The sequence below is a fragment of the Ceratotherium simum genome, chromosome 1 (genome assembly GCF_057802395.1).
Source record: "Ceratotherium simum simum isolate JZ-2026a chromosome 1, ASM5780239v1, whole genome shotgun sequence".
Classification (NCBI taxonomy): domain Eukaryota; kingdom Metazoa; phylum Chordata; class Mammalia; order Perissodactyla; family Rhinocerotidae; genus Ceratotherium; species Ceratotherium simum.
Genome location: NC_141900.1, coordinates 18,098,831 through 18,120,862, shown reverse-complemented (window position 1 = coordinate 18,120,862; position 22,032 = coordinate 18,098,831). Strand labels below are relative to the sequence as shown.

The window sequence follows — 22,032 nt, the reverse complement described above, 5'->3', positions numbered from 1 at the left end:
TATCTTACACCATACACAAAAATTAACTCAAAATGGATTTTTTTTTTTTTTTGAGGAAGATCAGCCCTGAGCTAACGTCCATGCTAATCGTCCTCTTTTTGTTGAGGAAGACCGGCTCTGAGCTAACATCCATTGCCAATCCTCCTCCTTTTTTTGTTTTTCCCCCAAAGCCTCAGTAGATAGTTGTATGTCGTAGTTGCACATCCTTCTAGTTGCTGTATGTGGGATGTGGCCTCAGCATGGCCAGAGAAGCGGTGCATCGGTGCACACCCGGGATCCAAACCCGGGCCGCCAGCAGCGGAGCACACGCGCTTAACCGCTAAGCCACGGGGCTGGCCCTCAAAATAGATTAAAGACTTGAATCTAAGACCTGAAACCATAAAAATCCTGGAGGAAAACATAGGCACTATGCTCTTTTTTTTTTTTTTTTTAATTTTTTGTTTATTGCAGTGACATTGGTTTATAACATTGTATAAATTTCAGGTGTACATCATTATACTTCTATTTCTGCATAGACTACATCATGTTCACCACCCAAATACTAATTGCAACCCATCACCACACACATGTGCCGAATTATCCCTTTCGCCCTCCTCCCTCCCCCCTTCCCCTCTGGTAACCACCAATCCAATCTCTGTCTCTATGTGTTTGTTTATTGTTGTTATTATCTACTACTTAATGAAGGAAATCATATGGTATTTGACCTTCTCCCTCTGACTTATTTTGCTTTGCATAATACCCTCAATGTCCATCCATGTTGTCACAAATGGCTGGATTTCATTGTTTCTTATGGCTGAGTAGTATTCCATTGTGTATATATACCACATCTTCTTTATCCATTTGTCCCTTGATGGGCACTTAGGTTGCTTCCAAGTCTTGGCTATTGTGAATAACGCTGCAGTGAACACAGGAGTGCATGTATCTTTATGCACTGATGTTTTCAAGTTCTTTGGATAAATACCCAGCAGTGGAATAGCTGGATCATATAGTAGTTCTATCCTTGATTTTTTGAGGAATCTCCATACTGTTTTCCATAGTGGCTGCACCAGTTTGCACTCCCAGCAGCAGTGTATGAGAGTTCCCTTCTCTCCACATCCTCTCCAACATATGTTGTTTCCTGTCTTGTTAATTAAAGCCATTCTGACGGGCGTGAGGTGATATCTCATTGTAGTTTTGATTTGCATTTCCCTGATAGTTAATGATGTTGAACATCTTTTCATGTGTCTGTTGGCCATCTGTATATCTTCTTTGGAGAAATGTCTGTTCAGGTCTTTTGCCCATTTTTTAATTGGGTTGTTAGTTTTTTTGTTGTTGAGATGCATGAGTTCTTTATATATTTTGGAGATTAAGCCCTTATCAGACGTATGGTTAGCAAATATCTTCTCCCAATTGTTAGGTTGTCTTTTCGTTTTGTTGATGGTTTCCTTTGCTGTGCAGAAGCTTTTTAGTTTGATGTAGTCCCATTTGTTTCTTTTTTCTATTGTTTCTCTTGCCCGGTCAGACATGGTGCTTGAAAATATGTTGCTAAGACCGATGTCAAAGAGCGTACTGCCTATGTTTTCTTCTAGAAGTTTCATAGTTTCAGGTCTTACATTCAAGTCTTTAATCCATTTGGAGTTAATTTTTGTGTATGGTGTAAGGTAAGGGTCTACTTTCATTTTTTTGCATGTGGCTATCCAGTTTTCCCAACAGCATTTGTTGAAGAGACTTTCTTTTCTCCATTGTATGTTCTTGGCTCCTTTGTCCAAGATTAGCTGTCCATAGATGTGTGGGTTTATTTCTGGGCTTTGGATTCTATTCCATTGATGTGTGTCTGTTTTTGTGCCAGTACCATGCTGTTTTGGTTACGATAGCTTTGTAGTATATTTTGAAATCAGGTAGTGTGATACCTCCAGCTTTGTTCTTTTTTCTCAGGATTCCTTTAGCTATTCGGGATCTTTTGTTGTTCCAGGCACTATGCTCTTTTATATCAGTCTTATCTTTTTGAAGATATCTCCTCAGGCAAGGGAAACAAAAGAAAAAATAAACAAATGGGACTACATCAAACTAAAAAGCTTCTGCACAGCAAAGGAAGCCATCAGCAAAACAAAAAGACAACCTACTAGGGCCGACCTGGTGGCATAGCAGTTAAGTTCACTCATTCTACTTCAGCGGCCTGGGGTTTGCTGGTTCGGATCCTGGGCACAGACCTACTCACTGCCCATCAGGCATCCTGAGGCAGTGTCCCACATAGAAGAGCTACAACTCTGCAACTATGATACACATCTATGTACTGGGGCTCTGGGGAGAAAAAAGAAAAAGAGGAAGTTTGGCAACCGATGTTAGCGCATGGCCAATCTTCCTCAAAAAAAAGAAAAAAAGGCAACCTACCAATTGGGAAAAGATATTTGCAAATCATATATCTGATAAAGGGATAAAATATATATGGAATATATAAGGAACTCATACAACTCAACAGGAAAAACAACCCCATCAAAAAATGGGCAGAAGGTCCAGCCCTGGTGGCCTAGTGGTTAAGTTTGGCGTGCTCCACTTCGGTGGCCTGGGTTCGGTTCCCAGGTGCGGACCTACACCACTCGTCAGTGGCCATGCTGTGGTCGAGGCTGACATACTAAATAGGAAGATTGGCAACAGTTGTTAGCTCAGGGTGAATTGTCCTGAGGAAAAAAAAAAAAAAGATGATCTGAACAGACATTTTTCCAAAGAAGATATACAGGTGGCCAACAGGCACATGAAAAGATGTTCAGCATCGCTAATTATTAGGGAAATGAAAATCAAAACTAGAATGAGATATCACCTCATCCATACCCGTCAGAATGGCTGTTAGTAAAAAGACAGCAAATAACAAGTGTGGAAGAGGATGTGGAGAGAAAGTAACCCTCATACACTGCTGGTGGGAATGTAAATTGGTGCAGCCACTATGGAAATCAGTATGGAGATTCTTCAAACACTTAAAAATAGAAATACCGTATGATCCAGCTATTCCATTTCTGGGTATTTATCCAAGGAACATAAAAACACTAATTTGAAAAGATCCATGTACCGCTGTGTTCATTGCAGCATTATTCACAATAGCCAAGACTCAGAAGCAACCTAAGTGCCCATCAATGGATGAATGGATAAAGAAGATGTGGTATACACACACACACACACGCATGCACACAGTGGAATACTACTCAGCCATAAAAAAGACGAAATCTTGCCATTTGTGACAACATGGATAGACTTTGAGGGTATTATGCTAAGTGAAATAAGTCAAATAGAGAAAGACAATTACCGTATGACTTCACTCCAAACAAACGCATAAATATGGAGAACAGATTAGTGGTTACCAGAGCAGAAGGAGGTGGGAGGAGGGCAAAGGGATAAAGGGGCACACATGTATGATGATGGATGGCAACTAGACTTGGTGGTGAACACGATGTAGTCTATAGAGAAGTAGAAAAATGATGATGTACACCTAAAATTTACATAACGTGATAAACCAATGTGAACCTTAAATAAATAAAATTATGACTATCATGTTAGAGTAATGAGTTGTAACTATCTGTAGAATACTGCTTTTTTCCTCTTATTCTTTAGTTGTTTTCCTCTTATCAGCTCTGTGAAAATGGAAAGCATTTTTGTTAAGATTTTAGTACTATTCTTCTCGTATACACCATAATTAATGTACTTAAATTAGTCTTGTCCTTCAAAAAAAGCACCTTCCTTGGGCCGGCCCGGTGGCGCAAGCAGTTGTGTGTGCGCGCTCTGCTGCAGCGGCCCTGGGTTCACCGGTTCGGATCCCGGGCGCGCAGCGACACACTGCTTGGCAAGCCATGCTGTGGCAGCGTCCCATATAAAGTGGAGGAAGATGGGCACGGATGTTAGCCCAGGGCCAGTCTTCCTCAGCAAAAAAGAGGAGGATTGGCAGATGTTAGCACAGGGCTGATCTCCTCACAAAAAAAACAAAAAAAGCACCTTCCTCAACACATTTTTGGAATTTTTCTTTTGGAATTGTTTTCAGAACCAGTTGCCCATGCAAGGAAATTTATTTCATGACTACTGATTCTTTGATCCCCCACAATTTCTCCCTTTTTTGTTTTCCTCCCTTTTGGTTCCATGCTGTCCTGATTCCCTGCTTCCTGCATATTTGTGACTCATTCAGTGGCCCTAGATCCTCAGAGGTGCACAGATATGCTGGGCCAGAGCCAGTACACAGTGGGTAGAAAGTCTGAGCTGGACATAAATATTGTCAGTGCCCAAAGTGTAACTAGCTGACCAATAAAGGCCATAGGCCAAAATGTCAAATGACTTCTATTTTAGGATACTTCATGTAGGTTTTAAAATACTAGCTAAGGAAGGATAAAATTGCTAAAACGCCTCTTCATTCTCTATCAGAGACGCGTTATCTAATGGAAAGCACATTACCCTGAGATCCAAGAAACTTGGGTGCTAGTCCCAACGCTACCAATAATTAGCATTGTGACCTGGGCAAGTCACCTCATATGTTCTGGGCCTCAAGGTTATGAATAATAGCTAACCCTGTGCCAGGTATTGCTTCATATGCTTCACAGTAAGGTATTAACTCTTTTATTCTCGAAATAATCCCATGAGGTTGGTACTGTTATTATCTGCATTTTATAGATGAGGAAATGGAAGCACAGAAAGCTTAAGTGACTTGTACAAAATTATTAAGCTAATCAGTGACAGAACTAAGATTTGAATTCATGCAGCCTCACACTAGAATCCATACTCTTAACCTTGTTGCTTTGTGCCCTTCGCTCCTGAGCTAGTCTATAAAATGACTTGCAGATAGTGCCTAAGACCCCTTTCTGTTCTGATATTCAGTTAATGAAATTAAATAATTATGAAAGACCAATTAAATTTTAATTTAACTGCTTTAAAATAACAACAGTGTTGGAGCTTTACTTCTGACTAGTTTTTTTTCAGCCACTTAACCAAGGTGAGATGAGGTGGGTGCAACAGTGAACATAGGCATCATTGTAGCTAATACCTATTGAATTTCCGATTCCAGGGCTCTTGGTCTTTCTCCAGCATCAAGTTACATATAATAAGTTTGGACGAGTTTACAGGTGCAGTAATGAAAGTTTATTTACAAGACTGACACAAATCCAGCTTTTCCAAGTCAATGGTGTAATAATTCAAGCAGTCAGTGTAAACATTCCTGCAACTCAGTGGTTCTCTGCCAATTTGGGTAATCACTGGAGACTGTGAATTCAGTGAAGTAACAGCTAGGATTGTTTTGGACTTGAAGTGGGCAACAAGTTTATAGAGATTTGGAGAAATTTTTTTCTTGTTTCTGCTCTTTAAAAAATTTTTATTTTTTTTAAATTTTGAAGATATGAGACTCCTTTAGTTTTAATATGTACTTCAGTCCTCTATCTCCTAAAAAAATTTCTTAGGATAATATAATATGTTCAGCTTTAGTTCCCCCTTCTGAGCTGCCTAATCTCTGCTGTAACACAGTGGTGCTGTATTTGATCTTGTGCTACAATTTTTAGGCTCCTTTCTCATCCTTTCCACTAGATTGAAGTTACCTAAGAGCAGAGACCGTGTTTCTCTTATATTTTTACCCCTTGTAGCACCTAGCATTATAAAATATTTGCGTGTGGTCAATGCTGTGAGTTTTAAAAATAATTGCGTGTGGCAATGTTGTGAGTTTTGTTTGTTGAATATAACAGCTTACGTTAGAAAAGGAATCACCATGCAGAAGAAATTCTTTTCTACGTCAGTCTGTTTAAAATTGTCCTGAGTTGCCTTTTTACCTAACTGTGGAAGCTATTATCAACTTGCTGCCGTTTAATTTAGTCAAATAACTCATGCCAGTGTGTACATATTTTATTTTTCAAACATTAATCTAATTTGCTTTTCTTGGTAACTTAAATTCCTTAAAATTTCTTCAAGGAAAGTCAGCTTCTTAATTCTATGAACAGTGATGGTTTCTATCCAGACATACAGATTATGAAATTTTTACTGCATGATGTTTTTATTTTAGTCAAATATTTTACTATTCAGATCTTAATTTTTCTTGCCTAGAAAAGATAAGCTACAAACATAAAATAAACATTTTAAAAGCCAGAATAGATTTTAAAGTATAAAGAGCACTGGTAAAGGATTAACTGAATAAAAGTATTTAGAAACTATTCAGTGAAAATTAGAATTTTCTAAGTGTAGAGATGACCCTGTCATTTTTTCCTTACCCGTCTTCACCCTGAAAACATTATATTCTTCTCTTACAAATTCGTCTATATAGGGCCGGCCCCGTGGCTTAGCGGTTAAGTGCGCACGCTCCGCTGCTGGCGGCCCATGTTCAGATCCCGGGTGCGCACCGACGCACTGCTTCTCTGGCCATGCTGAGGCCGCGTCCCACATACAGCAACTAGAAGGATGTGCAACTATGACATACAACAATCTACTGGGGCTTTGGGGGGAAAAAAATAAATAAATAAAATCTTTAAAAAAAAAATTCATCTATATAAAAGTAGTCTGAGTAGACACCTCTGCAATTGAAACAATGGTTTTCCAATTAATATCATTCTCAGAACTGTTTTTTTCCTTGGATTTACATCACACACTTAATAGAGGAAAAGACATTCTCACTATTTACCTAAACACGTTTGAAATTATAATTTTAATCATAGCATCAGAAACTCCTGTTATTTTCATTTCAGAGATTTCAACCATAATAAGAAGAAATCTTTATTGTGTGTTTGCCAAATATCAAGTTTTTGTTAGCAAAAGTACATTGTAGAAAATTATAAAAGACTAAAAAAGACAAAGAATAAAATAAAGACATAATTTTAAATATGTTATCCAGCCTGTTTCCTGGAAGAATGTCTGGCTCTTGCAATCTAACCTTACTTCTTTCTATAACTCTCTTTTCTGATAGCTCTTGAAAAGCTATGGCAAGGAAGAGGAACACATTTTGGAAGCAGAAAATAAAAAACTAGTAGAAGAACAGGAAAAACTGAAAACTGAATTAAAGAAGACTTCAGATGGTAACTATCTGTGCATGTGCAAAAGTAGAAAGAGCATGGTATTTTATGCTGTTAAAACTTCACTGTTTTCCCTAAAACAAAACTAATGGCTAAATGTGCTTATGGCTAAAATACCAAGAGTGACCTATTTATAAATTCCTGCTCAAGTACAAAGATAAAACGTTGTTTCAGCCAAGAGAAGCATGCTCTGTTATACAGAAAAACATGTAGGTGTTTCAGTTCTGTATTGTAAATACAGATGTTCCTGCCTCAGCAAAAGAGCTATGTTCCTGAAAAGTTGCTTATAAACACATTTTTGGAAAATGAATCATATTTTTCTGTCATAGTATATTGCTTCTTTGAAAGAAGCAGTCGCAGGAGGACAGTTTTGGTTACAAGAAAATGTATTGCTTATCTCAAGCCCTAATATTTCCTACCTGCCAGATACAAGGAAAGCATTATATGCTTTGAAAGAGATGGACAGGAATAGAGTAAGCAGCAATCTGGGATGTCAGCTGAGAATTTGAATGTCTCATTCCAAAATACATTGTACTGAGGACTTGAGGTAGAGCATCCTAACTCCATTTCCCTGAAGGCAGCTGTTTCTTCTACATTTTCTGTTTTTTGAAAAATAGTTCTGATAGTATTTTCTTCATAGTCAAAGAACAAATTATTATTGCCTACAGCCACATAGCACAGAAGAGTAGATATTCCAAGTCCAATGTCATCCCAAGAAACTCAGTAAAAGTTTGTGGCTTGACCTTTGGGCAACATTCCTGCATGTAACAGATATTCCTTGATATTGTCCAGACACTGGGGAACCTCTCAGCCAGTCAGAGTTAAGAAAATGATCAGTGCATTGACCTCCAATTTCAAATCTCTTCCACTGCTCTTATGTTGAAGGTAAATTGGAGAATGTTTCATGACTGAATCAAGGACCTACTTTAGGCCAGTTGTAAGTTTAGATTTTTTAAAAAATAGGCCTCAGTATGATAGAAGTTCTCTGTGCTATAACTTGCTATTATTGATTATCTCTTTACATTCTTTGAAGAGTTTAATTCATCAAGATGTATTTGAATTTGAGATGGAAAGCCTGTAGATAAAAGCTAATTCTGTAAAAAAATCCATAAGGTATTTCATATGGTATAAAATTTTGTAGTCACTTTCCTACTTCTGATTTAAAGTGAAAAAAAGAAAATCATTTAGAAGCAGTAAGTTAAAAAATGTCACTCTTCTAGATAAGGTGGTATAGTATGTGGTTGGTATAGTATAGGCCAAAATTCAAAATCTTGTCATAGCTGGTACTTTTGGCTCTTCTACAATTCCAAAAGATTTGAAACATAATCAAGAAGTTTTAACATTTGTATGAAAATACATTTAGTAACCACCTATCCTCTACATTAGACATTTTAGAAGAGAAACTGTTCTTTTTTTACCCAACACAAAATATTGCTGCTAATCCTTCTGAAGAATGCAAGGGACTATTTTCAAAATACCTTTAATTAGTAAAAAAAAAAAATTGTTTCAAAATCTTGCTTTCTTTTTTTCACATCTGCCGAGGATCTCTTTTCTTATATGGAAAGCAGAGTGGTACAAAAATAAAGACAGACAAAAATAGGTTGTGTGGCATGCTACACCTCTCTTAAACCTGGCCAGTTTAGTTTCTTCTTCTTGTGCCTTTCAAAAATTCGAACTCTGAGATATTTTGAGCTTTAAGTTCACACGTCTGAGATATAACTCTAAACTCAGTATTATTTTAGAGTAATAATAAAGAAACTCAATATTTCTTTAACAGACAATTCAGATATTTGGAGGCAGTGAACTCTTTGATAATATAGGCATTGTGTTTATAATCTGATATCAAGAGATACTAGCTTCTGTGTTTGAAGTGTAGACTGCAAAGCTACTTTCAAAGTGAATCAGTGGTGAGGTAAAAGCAGATTGTACCTGTTTGATTATGTCCTGTTTGGTTCCTGCAACATGTGTAGTATTTTATGAACACATTTTATTTACCCAAAGTTGTTATTTTAGATAACATTATTAATGACCTTGAGAAGATCAAAGTTCCGTTTCTAAAATATCCTTGGCTATTTCTCTTGACCTATACCAGTCAAATTCATTAAGGGAGAACTAATAAATTATATAAATTAATAGTACAAGATTTGGATGAATTCAGCAGGACAATGCTTTGTACATAGTACCGTTCAAAAATATTCATTGATTTCTAAACATTGAGGGTATTAAGGCTGACAGTGCTTAATAAATGTTTAAGAAAGTTCTTTTATATTTGAAAATTGAGTAGAAAAACAATGCAGTTTGTTTTTTAATAGAGGTAAATAGAGTATTTTCCATATGAATTGTCTTACCCTTGGTGTTTCTTTAATCTAAGTGAAACATTTTCTCCAAAGTATATTAGTGGAAATAAAGCATAAATACAAATGTTTATTTAAGCTGCTTATCCCCAAATTGGAAAAGTGGCATTCTGAAGACAGATATTAAGAACCCTCTATCAGGAGTACCAAGCTCTCCATCAGTTTTTAACCACCAGCTCAGATTTTACCAGAGTTAGTAAATTTCCTGTGCTTCAGTGCAGTAATATGACCCTAGTGATCCAGAAGATTGTGCATGTCCCAAAGCACCTAATTTACACTCAGGACTAACTTAGTCAGGTGTAAGGACCTGTTCTGTCATTTTAATGATCTGTTTAACAATACTAGCTCTGATGTCCCAGTGTGTGGAATAATTGGGAAAGGGCACTACCGTGAAAAATGAGAACTTAAGCTTTGAAGAATTTACAAAGCTCACAAGCTTTCATAATAAAAATAGACGTTGTATGTAGTAGAAAACCTTCTGTTGTCCAAGGAGATTGACTCCAAAGGACTCTTCCAGGATAGCTACTGGTATTTATTCTTATAAATAAATACCTTCTCGATATTTTATTCTTATGACTAGAAGAAATATGTACCAGTCATTGCATGCATCCAGGCAGTGATAACAGTAGATATGATTTTAAAAGTGATTGAGTTGCATGTGGAAATGTCTCCTCCTCATTCCTTTAGGAGCAGGGATATATCCATAACATGCCACAGTAAAAGAGTTTTCAGGGCTGCCAATCTTATAGTAGAGGTTGAGTAGTAATAGATTTCTCTTGCATAAAGGGAAAAGAAAAAGAAGAAAGGGCAAAGTGATTGAGGCAAATTCCTTGACCCTCCCTTTATTCTTTCTCCCTTTCTCTCTCCCTTCCTTCCTTTTTCTTCTTTCTCTCTTTCTTTCTGTCAGCAATTCTTTTTAAGAACTTTTCAAATAACTTATTCATTGCAAGGTATTTAACATGGAGCATAATTAAAACTGTCCTTAAAAAGCATCGGGCCGGCCCCATGGCTTAGCAGTTAAGTGTGCGCGCTCTGCTGCTGGCGGCCCGGGTTCGGATCCCGGGCGCGCACCGATGCACCGCTTCTCCGGCCATGCTGAGGCCACGTCCCACATACAGCAACTAGAAGGATGTGCAACTATGACATACAACTATCTACTGGGGCTTTGGGGGAAAAATAAATAAATAAAATTATTAAAAAAAAAAAAAAAGCATACCTATCGAGGGTAAAGCAAATTTTATGTGTAACCTAAACAAAATGTATACATAGAGAACAGAAACAGAGTGTAAAGGCCCATTCTATGTACCTCTGTTATTGACTCCATATAACAGAGACCTTAGATTTGGACCTGGAAACAGAACCTTCTAGTTGATAATTCAGCTCTCTTCCTGGATAAAGCTTCCATATCACTGTGACTTAACGTTGAAAAGAAATAACATTTCCTTTTACAGACCAACTTCACTACCCTTAAAGATGTTAGAGAAAAAAAAAGTCATCATCCTCTGATGCCAGTAATAACCAAGTCAAACCAACATAGAGACTAGGGAGTGAAAATAGTTGAAGTGCTTTTCAAGAGAAACTGAGGATCAAAACAAGAGAGAAAATAACATGGGAATTATTCTATATACCAGTAACCTGAAATTCCTGTCTCTTGAGTCTTGAGTCTAAAACAAGAATAAAACATAAGCTTTTTATACAAATTTAAAACTGCGGGGTTTCCAGTTCCTTACAGAGGAACTATTTGAGCCGTCTATCTAAAAATAAATTCTCAGAGTCCAACCTAAGCATATTTTATAGTTGTAAGTTCTTGTGGGCGTGAACTCAACTATCTTTAACTTGCAATTATAGAACAGCCACCGTCTTACTTTAAAATTGTTAATGCTTTTAAAAATTTAATAGTTTTGGTCATATTATATTTTTTGCTTTATTACCTCTTAATGAGTTTTTATGATTTGAATAAGAAAAAACATGTTTTATGATTTGAATAAGGAAAAACATTTCCTCTGTTTACATATCTGGAAGTTTCTGCTTTTTTGACATCTTCTCTTCTTTCATTAACTGAAGGAAAGTCCATATTAAAAAAGAATAGTATAGTTTATTTGATGGATGTGGCAATAGACTTTATGTAATTAATAGTATTTTAATTACTTAAAGGAAATAAAGTATATGGGCCATCGTTTTAGTAAGGTTTTAGCTCTTAGGTTTTTTTTCCTAAATAAAGAATATATTACCATTTGTTAGTTTATCTCTATGTAATCTTACACACTATTGCTGATGTTGTTGTCAAACCAGAAAAAGGGGCTTGCTTGCTGTAGGACTGCTTTCCTGGTCGTCATATGTAATGGTGATATTCTATCCTAACATGTTATGTTCCCAGTTAATTGTGATGTTTTCCTTTCGTGTGAGCTTCTTCTCTGTTCCCAGGGCCTATACGTGTAAAATAAACTATTTAAGTGTCATCCAGTGACCAGGAGGAATAGCTATGGGGAAGATAGCAACTTAAGACAGAAATTCAAGGACACCTTATATATCATTGACAATACCAGCAAGCATAACTGATGCTACCCTGAGGAAAACTTTTATAATTTCTACAGAGGGGCATTAAAGCAAGAGAAGACAGCCTCTTCCCTGAAGAGCTTATAGTCCAGATGGGTGGATCCAACACATGTGCATAAAATGACTGCCATCATTTCCTCCCTTGTATGAGACCTGAGTTAGTCTACCAGAAAACAGGGAGTGGAGGGTGCAAAGTGCATACTGAATAAAGGAATACTCCAGATGATAAAAATGTAATCAAGCACAATTCTCTAAATATATTGATGGACATACAGATTGGCAGAAAAATGAGCAAAATGACGTTACTATTTTGAGTGAGAAGAGCAAGGCATATAGCAGACTGGTCTGTCAGAAGTTGATGTGGCACCCTCGGGTGCAATCAGAGATAATGCTATGGAGTTGAGAGGTCAGTTGATGGAGCCCCTAAGAGATTAAGGGGATGATTAATTAGAATGCTTCCCTGCTGTCTTATTCCCTACGTAGATATACGTAATCATCAAAGGCCCTCATGATAAATACCTTTATAGTGAGTATATCAGCTTGTATCAGGTTTGTGTTTACTGCCAAGTGAGGTACAGAAATTAAGCTGGACAACTTGAGTCTAAAAACACTTTGAATTGGAAAAAAAAATGCACCAAACTATTAATAGTGATTGTCTTTAGAATGTACAGTGAAGATTCTTTTTTCTGGAGTTTCAATTATTTTCTACAACTAATTTCTTTTATTTGTACAATGAAAAGGATAGATTTTTATTGTTTAAAAAGAAAACACTCTCTTCCAAATATTCAGGTAATCTAAGGCAGTAGTTTTTTGGCTTGAATTATCTAATTAATTGATGTATTCTCAACTTTGAGAGTAGATATTAAATGTTAGAGGTTGTTTAACCTTGTGCTAAGTTACGTGAATTACGTTGCCAAGTCTGTAAAAATACACTAGATAGCCTTGATCAAGTCAGTGAACCTTTTTAGGCCACAGTTTTCTCTGCTGTAAAATGAGGGAATGGATTAGTTAACCTTAAATCTCTATTTTTATACTCCAAATAATGTAATTAGGCAAAAGTGACCATCAAGAACTATTTTCATTGTTGGCTTTTTGACCTTTAAAATTATATTTATTTTTCGTCAGAGAAAACTTTTCACAGTAACTTCTCTGCCAAACTTAAGTTCAGCAGGTCGTCAATTAAACTATATTCCTCACGTTAGAAAAATGTTTCATGCAGTCTTAGAATCATTAGGACAGGACCAGCATGTTTTATCCATCTGTTAATTCATAGCCCAAGTGTGTTATATGGAAATGGGGCCACAAATCTTAAATGTTTTACTTCTTTGGTTAAGACATCAGGAGAGAGAGAAGAAGGCACACACCAGTAACCATAACCATTTCTCCTTAGTGTTATAGTGTGGTTGTTTGTTTAGAACATCTATTGGAACCATTGATATGGAATGCTAAAACTTTGCAGGAGAGGAGAAATGATTTGGGGAAGGAAATCAGCATGTTCTTTTCATTATAAATATTGTATTAGGAAAATAAAAAATGAGACTAGATCTCCAGAGCTCTTTCCAGCTCTGAGAGCCTTTGCTTGTGGGATTATAACACAAGGAAGGCACTATAATTAAACAGAGTACCTAATTTTTTTTTCTTCTTTTTTATTTATTTATTTTTTTTGAGGAAGATTAGCCCTGAGCTAACATCTGTTGCCAATCCTCCTCTTTTTTTTTGTTTGTTTTTTTTTTGCTGAGGAAGATTGGCCCAGGGCTAACATCCGTGCCCATCTTCCTCTACTTTATATGGGATTGTTTCTTATTTTTATCAAAGTTTTAAATATACATAATCTTAAAAGTCAAATAGTACTACAGGGTTTATAATGAAGAACAGCAGTCCCCTGAGGCCTATCCCCAGAAGCAACTACATTCAACTCATTTAGCTATTTCTTCTGATATTCACCTCCAGATTTCTAAATGCAATGTTTAGATAGCTATTTCTTGATCTTTCAGTGTGTGGGATATTATCTTTGACTTTCTAATATGGAAGAGAAGGACTTAGGACTGGGGGTTGCTTTCTTACCTCCCCCAACTCCTCATACACACTTCCCATCACCCCATCCTTCCAATATAAGTTATAATTTTTATTACATCACATTATTATGACTATATATCTATTATTCTTCATCATTATAGGGACCCCTTTGCCTCTTTCCTCTGTTGATACCCTCTTTCCTGGATTCCATGTTTTCCAGTTTTTCTTTATTCTCTCCTTGCGATAGAGCATATCATCCAATAGCTTCTTGAGAAAGAGTACGTGAAACATAAACAATTTGAAGCCATGAATGTCTGAAAATCATTATTTCTGAAAATCATTATCGTAATTTTAGCCTCATCATTGTTTGAATACTGTTTAACCTCAGAAATTTGAAGGCAATTCTCCATTATCTTCTGGCTGCTGTTGTTTCTGTTGACATGGCCAGAGTTATTCCAGTCCCTGATCCTTTTTGTATATGACCCTGTTTAGCTTTGCCTTCTGAAAACTTGTGGGATCTTCTGTCTGTCCCCAGGGTTATGAAATTTCATCTTGAGAGAGATTTTAGGAGGCAGGCAGAATCAGTAATATTTGGGGAATGAGGGAAAGTAGAAATTTAAGATAACTCCAGGTTCTACTTTTGGTTGACTAGGTAGGTAATGCTTTTAACTAAGATTGGGACCAAAGGAGGAGTGAGGTGCTTTCTTTTATTTCGGGAGAGGGGAAGCAGAAATAGTAAAACTGGTTATAAATATGCTGAGTTTGAGGGGCCATCAGGATATCCCAGTGAAAATGCCCAAGGAACAGTTGGAAATATGAATTTGAAGCTTGGAAGAAAGTTAGTCTCAAGATAGAGTCTAAACCATCATACATGTGGATCTGATAGTTAAATCAAGGAGTTGATGGGAATGTCAAGGAAGACTGTATTGACTAAGAAGGAAGAAGCCTGAATGTAGAACTCTTGGCACATACCAACATTTGAGAATTAGGCTGAGAAGAATCATCAGAAGTTTCACCTGGTAACTATTCACCTCTGGTCCTTTAATTCTCAATCATTTAATTAGTAAAGATTCCTTGGATTCAAGGTGATATGTCTACTTTTCAATGTGTATTAATAACATTAAGCCTACTGATGATCTAGAAAATATTTATAGTGCAAAATGCTATGTGTAATTATAAAATTTTCTCCTAAAATTTTACTCTTTGAAAGATATTTCAAGATTGCAAAAAGGAACGAAGTGTATGAGAAGTATATGGCTAATGTGAGTTGGAGGAAGTTAGGATATATGAGGAAACTGAAACTTGGGAAGCAAATGCTATTGCTCAGTGTGCTGCCACCTCTCTCCCTGGACCACCTCACTGGTTTCTACAACTTGATCTTTTCTTTGGAAGAAACCTGACAGAGGAGTCCTTCACTTCCTCCCTCCCCATCTTGTTTCCCCTTCTTCTTACTTGTTGGCAAGAGATTGCTGTCAGAGGTAAACTTTATTTACTCAACACTTCTGAAAGTTTGTATTTCATTTCAGTATGTCTTCACACAACGTGATTTTTCTGGAAAACGTTCACCCCTTTAACCTCTACACGGGTCAGTAGCATATTGTTCTGCTTCATAGAATGTCGCTACAACCTTCACAAAGCAAGTACTCCTCAACTTTTATAGAATCAGTTCCTGGGATCTGGGATTCTACTGATGGCCGCATGTTCCTGCAGGGTTGCATATTAAAGGGATTTAACGACATGGAGTCTTTGCTCAGTTCCATTTATGAATTTTTAGTTGTACCTGCCATGTACAAAGTATTGTGCTGGATGCTGTGAGGGATACCAAGATGAATACATCGTCATCCCAGTCTTCAAGGATGTCTAGTGAGAAAGGGAGACAAATTCACTGAGGACAAAAATGTAAGGCAAGGAGTGGTAAAAGCCAAAATAAAGGAATACAAAGGGTTATGGTGGCTCAGGGGAGAGTGATTGATTCTTACTGGCAGAGCTGAGGAAAAATTCATAGAGGAGGTATCATTTGAGCTGAGTCTTGGTAATGAGAGGAATTTTAGAAGCAGAAATGGGCAGTGGGTGTCTTCCCCTAGCTTCAGGAACACACCTGAACTGAGGATGAAAGGCCACTGTGCCTAAGCTTATGATATATGGCAGGGTAGAGTGGGAGTGATGAGGCTGGCAAGAAAGCTGAGACAAGATCAGGGGGACCATGAGTCCTGTGCTTAGAAGTCCAAAGTTTATTCTAAAGTAAGAATAGAGGCAGCAGCAGATTTTTAGCAAGAAAATCTAGAGCCGGAAACAGTCTTTTGCCAAATAGTTTGTGGACAGAGATTTAGATTAAAGAAGAGAAAACAAAATAACTCTCAACTGTTTAAATCTCTTTAAGAATTTTCTTGTACACTTTGTTTAAAGATGCTGAAAACATCTAACTAGTATTTGGGAATATGGAGTTTAAAGTTACTCAGACTTGGTTTGAGACTGGCTTTTACTTATTAGCCTCTGTGTGACCTTGGGGAGGTTACGCTAAGCTGCGGTTGTTCATGGAGTCGTTGCATGCATAAAGCACATGGCCCAGTGCCTGGTCTATGGTAAAACTTAATAAATTGCTAGGCATTATTATTATTTCTATCATAAAACTTTCTAAGTTAAATAGGGAATGACTGAAGCAAAAAAGAAAAGTTTAGACTTTAAACCTAAAAAAATGTCAAAACTAATTTAAAACTTTTTCCTCAAGTGTAGGGATAATTTTTCTAACACGCCATAGTCTCCCCTTATCCTCAGTTTCGCTTTTCATGGTTTCAGTTACCCGCAGTCAACCACAATGTGAAAATATTAAATGGAGAATTCCAGAAATAAACAATTAATACGTTTTAAAGATTTTATTTATTTTATTTTCCCCCCAAAGCCCCAGTGGATAGTTGTATGTCGTAGCTGCACATCCCTCTAGTTGCTGTATGTGGGACTCGGCCTCAGGATGAACGGAGAAGCGGTGCCTCGATGCGCACCCGGGATCCGAACCCGGGCCACCAGCATCGCAGTGCGTGCACTTAACCACCAAGCCACAGGGCCGGCCCAATTAATACGTTTTAAATTGCGGACTGTTCTGAGTAGCGTGATGAAATCTCTCACAATCCCGCTCCATCCCACCCAGGACTTGAATCATTTCTTTGTCCAAACACCCGCCTCATTAGTCACTTAGTAGCCTTCTCAGTTATCAGATCACTGTCCCGATATCACAGTGCTTGGGTTCAAGTAATCCTTGTTTTACTTAATATTGGCCCCAAAGTGCAAGAGTAGTGATGCTGGCAATTCGGATATACCAAAGAGAAGCTGTCAAGTGCTTCCTTTAAGTGAAAAGGTGAAAGTTATCAATTTAATAAAGAAAGAAAAAAATCATATGCTGAGATTACTAAGATCTATGGTAACTTTTATTACAGTATATTGTTATAATTGTTCTATTTTTATCATTAGTTATTGTTAATCTCTTACTGTGCCTAATTTATAAATTAAACTTTATCATAGGTATGTGTGTATAGGAAAAAACATAGGTATATAGAGGGTTTGGTTCTATCCGCAGTTTCAAGCATCCACTGGGGGTCTTGGAACGTATCCCCCTCAGATAAGGGGGGCTACTGTAGCTTACTTTCCAAATTCATATAATATTGCCTATTTTGTATATTATAATAAAAAGGTAGTCAAATTTAAAGAAAAATCTTTTAAAAGTTTCTAAATTGAAAAAGATAAAATAAAAAACCTCTCAAAGCCTATTCAGTGGTAAAACATACAGTGTTAGATGTTCAAGTTGTTCATTTGCTCATTAAATCTGGGGTTGTTTATAAAACCAAAGTATAATAATAGCACTATTCTTTTCTGTGGGTGTTTTGGAAATATATTGATAGCGCCCAGGGTATTTTAATTGCACAGTGTTTAAAAGTGATGAACACCAACGAGATGAATTAGGTTTTGCTTTAGAAGCTGAGTTTTTGCTTTAGCCTAGGTTGCCTGATGGAGGCCTTTCCATGTGAGCTTCCAACTAGAGTCTCAAATTAGCTTATCCAAAATTGAACGTATGATTTCTTTTTTTTTTTTTTTTTTTTTTATTTATTTTTCCAAAGCCCCAGTAGATAGTTGTGTGTCATAGCTGCACATCCTTCTAGTTGCTGTATGTGGGACGCGGCCTCAGCATGGCCGGAGAAGCGGTGCGTCGGTGTGCGCCCGGGATCCGAACCTGGGCCGCCAGCAGCGGAGCGCGTGCACTTAACCGCCAAGCCACGGGGCCGGCCCGAACGTATGATTCCTTGTCCAAATTTGTCTCCTCTCGATTCCTGACGCAGTCGCTTTTGAAATGGATAGAACGCCATTAGCTAGGAAAATGAGCTGGAAAGTTAAAGAATGAAAACCTTTTCTTCCTAAAACTAAATCTCATTGCAACATCCCTTATCTATATAGCTTTTGTTCTTTCTATAAGGAAAATTGAGAGATAAAATGGGAAACTTTCTAGGAGGTTTCTTAAAATTTCCTGTATAATTTGGATCCTCCTCTCATGTTTATATAATTTATTATAGTTCTTTTGAGTAAATTTATAATCTAAGAGAAACTGATAAAACTTACAAGTGTTGATTTAGGGCAGAGGTCAGCAAACTATGGCCCATGGGCCAAATCCAGCCTGCTGCCCTGTGTTTAGAACTTAAATTTTATTGGAACAAAGCCACACTCATTCTTTTACATATTTCCTATGGCTACAGAATTAAGCAGACTGGACAGAGTCTGCATGGCACAGAAAGCTAAAAGTATGTACTATCTGGCCTTTTACAGAAATAGTTTGCTGAGTACCTTTTTCAGTATAAATGAGGTGATGCCAAAAAGATTTGTTTCTGCTGTTAATATGGTTATACAATTTGCTGTCCACCTAAGTGCTTGTTGACTAAATGTTGATCAGATCATTTAAGAAATTATATATGCTTATGTATGGTAAAACTAGTTCTTTGTTTATAATCAAAGTAAATTGACTCCTTCAATTCTCATATATGATGCACTGGTAATTCTAGATTCCCCGTGTCGCTTCTGCTTACACATGAAATTGCTTTATAAAGCATACCCTTTTCAAAGCAGTTTGTATAATCTGTACTTACACAGTGCTTTGCCTAAAATGTACATCCTGATTTTTAATTGCAAAGCCAGCATATTAATATAGTTTGTAATTATTCTTTGCTAAGTAACAGAGCCAAAATTGTTTTCTTAAATACATTACTTAGCAACCTAACTCAGATTAATGAAGGAAGTCTTTATGCATTTATTGATGTTCTTTCACCAACAGCACATACAGTGGGGATGATTTTCTTTATTAAATTAGAAAGTCTATTTCTCAGTTCCCTGGCCCAGAGTACCAGTAATCTTTATAAGCATCATCATGCCTTAAGTCCATGACTTTTCTAAAACCCAAAAGCACTTTACCCATGAACCTCACTCATGTTCCCAGTACCCCAGAAGGTATGAGCAGGCACTATACCTAGTGATAGGCAGGGAAACTGAGACACATGCCAAAAAATCATTCATTTCCCCTTTGTTCTTTGTATGTGAAAAATAGAGCTATATTTCGGTTTATTCATTAATGCTTACTCTGTAGTATAATTATTTGTGCAGCTTTGTTTCCATTCCAAAAATGTCTTACTCCTCCTCTTGCACAGCAAGCAGTCTTCTAAAGCATGTCCCACTTTAGTCTCCCTGCTGTTAGTTTGGCTTCTTCACCTGCCACCAGAGCAGTTTTTCAGCACCACAGATCTGATCATGCCTCTGCACTATTTAAAACTCTTCACCTTTGCAGCTCTTCAAGATGGCACATGTGGTCGTCTGTGACCTGGCCCCCAGCGTCATCTCCAGCTTTGCCCCCACCTTTGTCCGATCTGAATTTTATCATCCTACTTTATTAAATATTGCAGTTTGTAGTTCTCCTAACAGTGGTATTTCATTACTTTTCACCTTTTCCCAGGGCTGCAGGTGCGTCTGCCTCTAATGCCCTTCTTCCCTCACTCCTCTCAATAGGCTCATCCTTCAGCTCCAACACTGCCACCTCTAAGAAGCATCTCTGGAACTCTGTCCCTTCAAGCTGGGCCTCTGTATTCCTGCCTGGTTACTTATTTGATAGTGCACTCTGTAGAAATTATCTTTTTATTTATTTATCCTTCTTACCAGATTGTAAGTGCTATGAAGGCAAGGACGACATCTAAGTCAACTCTGTGTCCCCAGCATGCCCGTAGTGTTCCAGGCCTGCCATATAAAAGACAGTAATAAATCTCACCCTCAAACACTGATTTTGGTGCCCACTCTTTTCTCCTTACCCAGTTTAGATTTTGTGGTTCATCTTAATTATGTTCTTGCAAAGTACTTATCTCCTTCATCTTCCTCCCCTCTTCCTTCCCTCTCCTTCCTTCCTCCTCCACTCCCCTCCTCTCTCAAGGACCTAGCCCTGGTAATAGATAAAAATCCATCTACTTGGTACCTGCACCCAAACATCTCAGCATTGCTGAAGGGATCAACTTCTTGTTTTAAATAAATGGTCACTAAATTCAGAGGGGCGCTCAACACTACCTGACAGTCCTATTGCACTTCTCTAAAATCTTCACTTTTCACTCTCCAAAACTATTGTAGATCTTCTCATCTCAGTTCTGAATTCTAAATCCACCCTACTTCATTGGGCAAAGAATTAATCAGACAAAAACTTTATCTTGTCACCACCCGAACTACCATGCCCCCCTAGCTGGGCTCAAACTCTCTGCCTGTCCTTAAGTTACAATGGATTAAGTTTCAGTCCCTCTTCGAGTGCTATGGATCCCAACCCCACTTCTCAAGGTCCTTCCCAAAGACTTTGTTTCTGCAATTACTCCCTTACTTCCTATCGTACTACAAGCATCCTCTGGTATGGCCCATCCAAAAAAATAAAAACAAAACCTTTCCTTCATCTCATATTCCTCCAGTTACTGCCCCATTTCTCTGCTGTACTTCATAGTAAAATTTCTCTTTTTCCTTTTAACTTTTTATTCAGACATAATTTCAAACTCACAGGAAAAATGCAAGAATAATACCAAAAAAAAGTCCCCTATACTGTTCACTTAGTTACCCAAATGATAACATCTTATATTTGCCTTTTCTTTTTTTTTCTCACTCTCTTCATATTATTCTCTCACTTATTATTTTGGTATTTTCCAAATGGTGATTTTTTTAATTCACTTATTCCTTCTACATTTGTTAGATGCCATTCTATTCTAAGGAGGAGCTTTCCTTTTTTCCTCCAGTTTTTTTGTTTGTTTGTTTGCTTATTTAATATATTCAGTGGGTTATATTCCATTATGAGCATTTTTTTTTATAGTTCAGATTGTCTCAGATTTGGCCAACGAGAGTCTTTTCTAGCTGGGTCCAACACCATTTTGTTATGCCCCCATTCTGTAAGCACTTACTTTCTGGTATAACTAGATATTCCAAGCTCATCTTGTACTTTATTTTTCCTCCTCTAGCCCTTGAATCAACCATGTCTCCAATGAGCCTTGGTTCCTCTAAGTGGAGAATGGTATTTAGAAAATAAAATCTGGGCCCTAGGTATGCTCATTACTACTGGGTTGTCATTATTTCTAGGCCCCCTTAGCAGCCAGAACTGATAGTAGCTTAAATTTCACTTCTTTAGAGAAACTTTTCCTGACTACTCAGTCTAATGTAGCTCCATAGTCATTCTCTATCCCATCACCCTATTTTAACTTTCTATAGGACAGTTACCACTCACTGTTGGTTGATCTCTTTATTGTGTGTCTTCCTCCCCCACTAGAAAATGAGTGTTATGAGAGCAAAGACCCTAGCTATCTTTTCACTATATCCTCGGCACTTGAAAAATGCCTCATGCCTAGTAGGCATTCCAGAAGTTGTTGGATGGATAGACGAGTGGATAACTCTCTTGCCTTGGGTCAGTACCACTGTGTACTGTGTAACCACTTCATTGTTTATGGTCATGAACAATGGGGATCTTTGGAGGGACTCATGTTTCATGGACTCTCAGCAGTTAGAGACTAGGAGAAACAGATCCTTCCTTATATTCTTGATGAAAACAGTAAAGGTTTGTCATTGCC

General features: G+C 37.4%; 1 protein-coding gene and 1 non-coding gene across 5 annotated transcripts in view; both read left to right on the top strand.

Moving 5' to 3' along the window:
* LOC101404496 (B cell receptor associated protein 29) overlaps positions 1 to 22,032 on the top strand; it is a 49,484-nt gene that overhangs the window by 14,961 nt on the left and 12,491 nt on the right. For all 4 annotated transcript variants that reach the window (XM_087438415.1, XM_087438313.1, XM_087438372.1 and 1 more), the window contains exon 6: positions 6,893 to 7,001. In XM_087438415.1, the coding sequence (XP_087294541.1) occupies positions 6,893 to 7,001 (109 nt within the window). The remainder of the gene's footprint in view (positions 1 to 6,892; positions 7,002 to 22,032) is intronic.
* Positions 10,005 to 10,136, top strand: LOC147918149 (small nucleolar RNA U109). The gene has a single exon (XR_015553571.1). It is a non-coding gene; the product is annotated as a small nucleolar RNA U109 (small nucleolar RNA).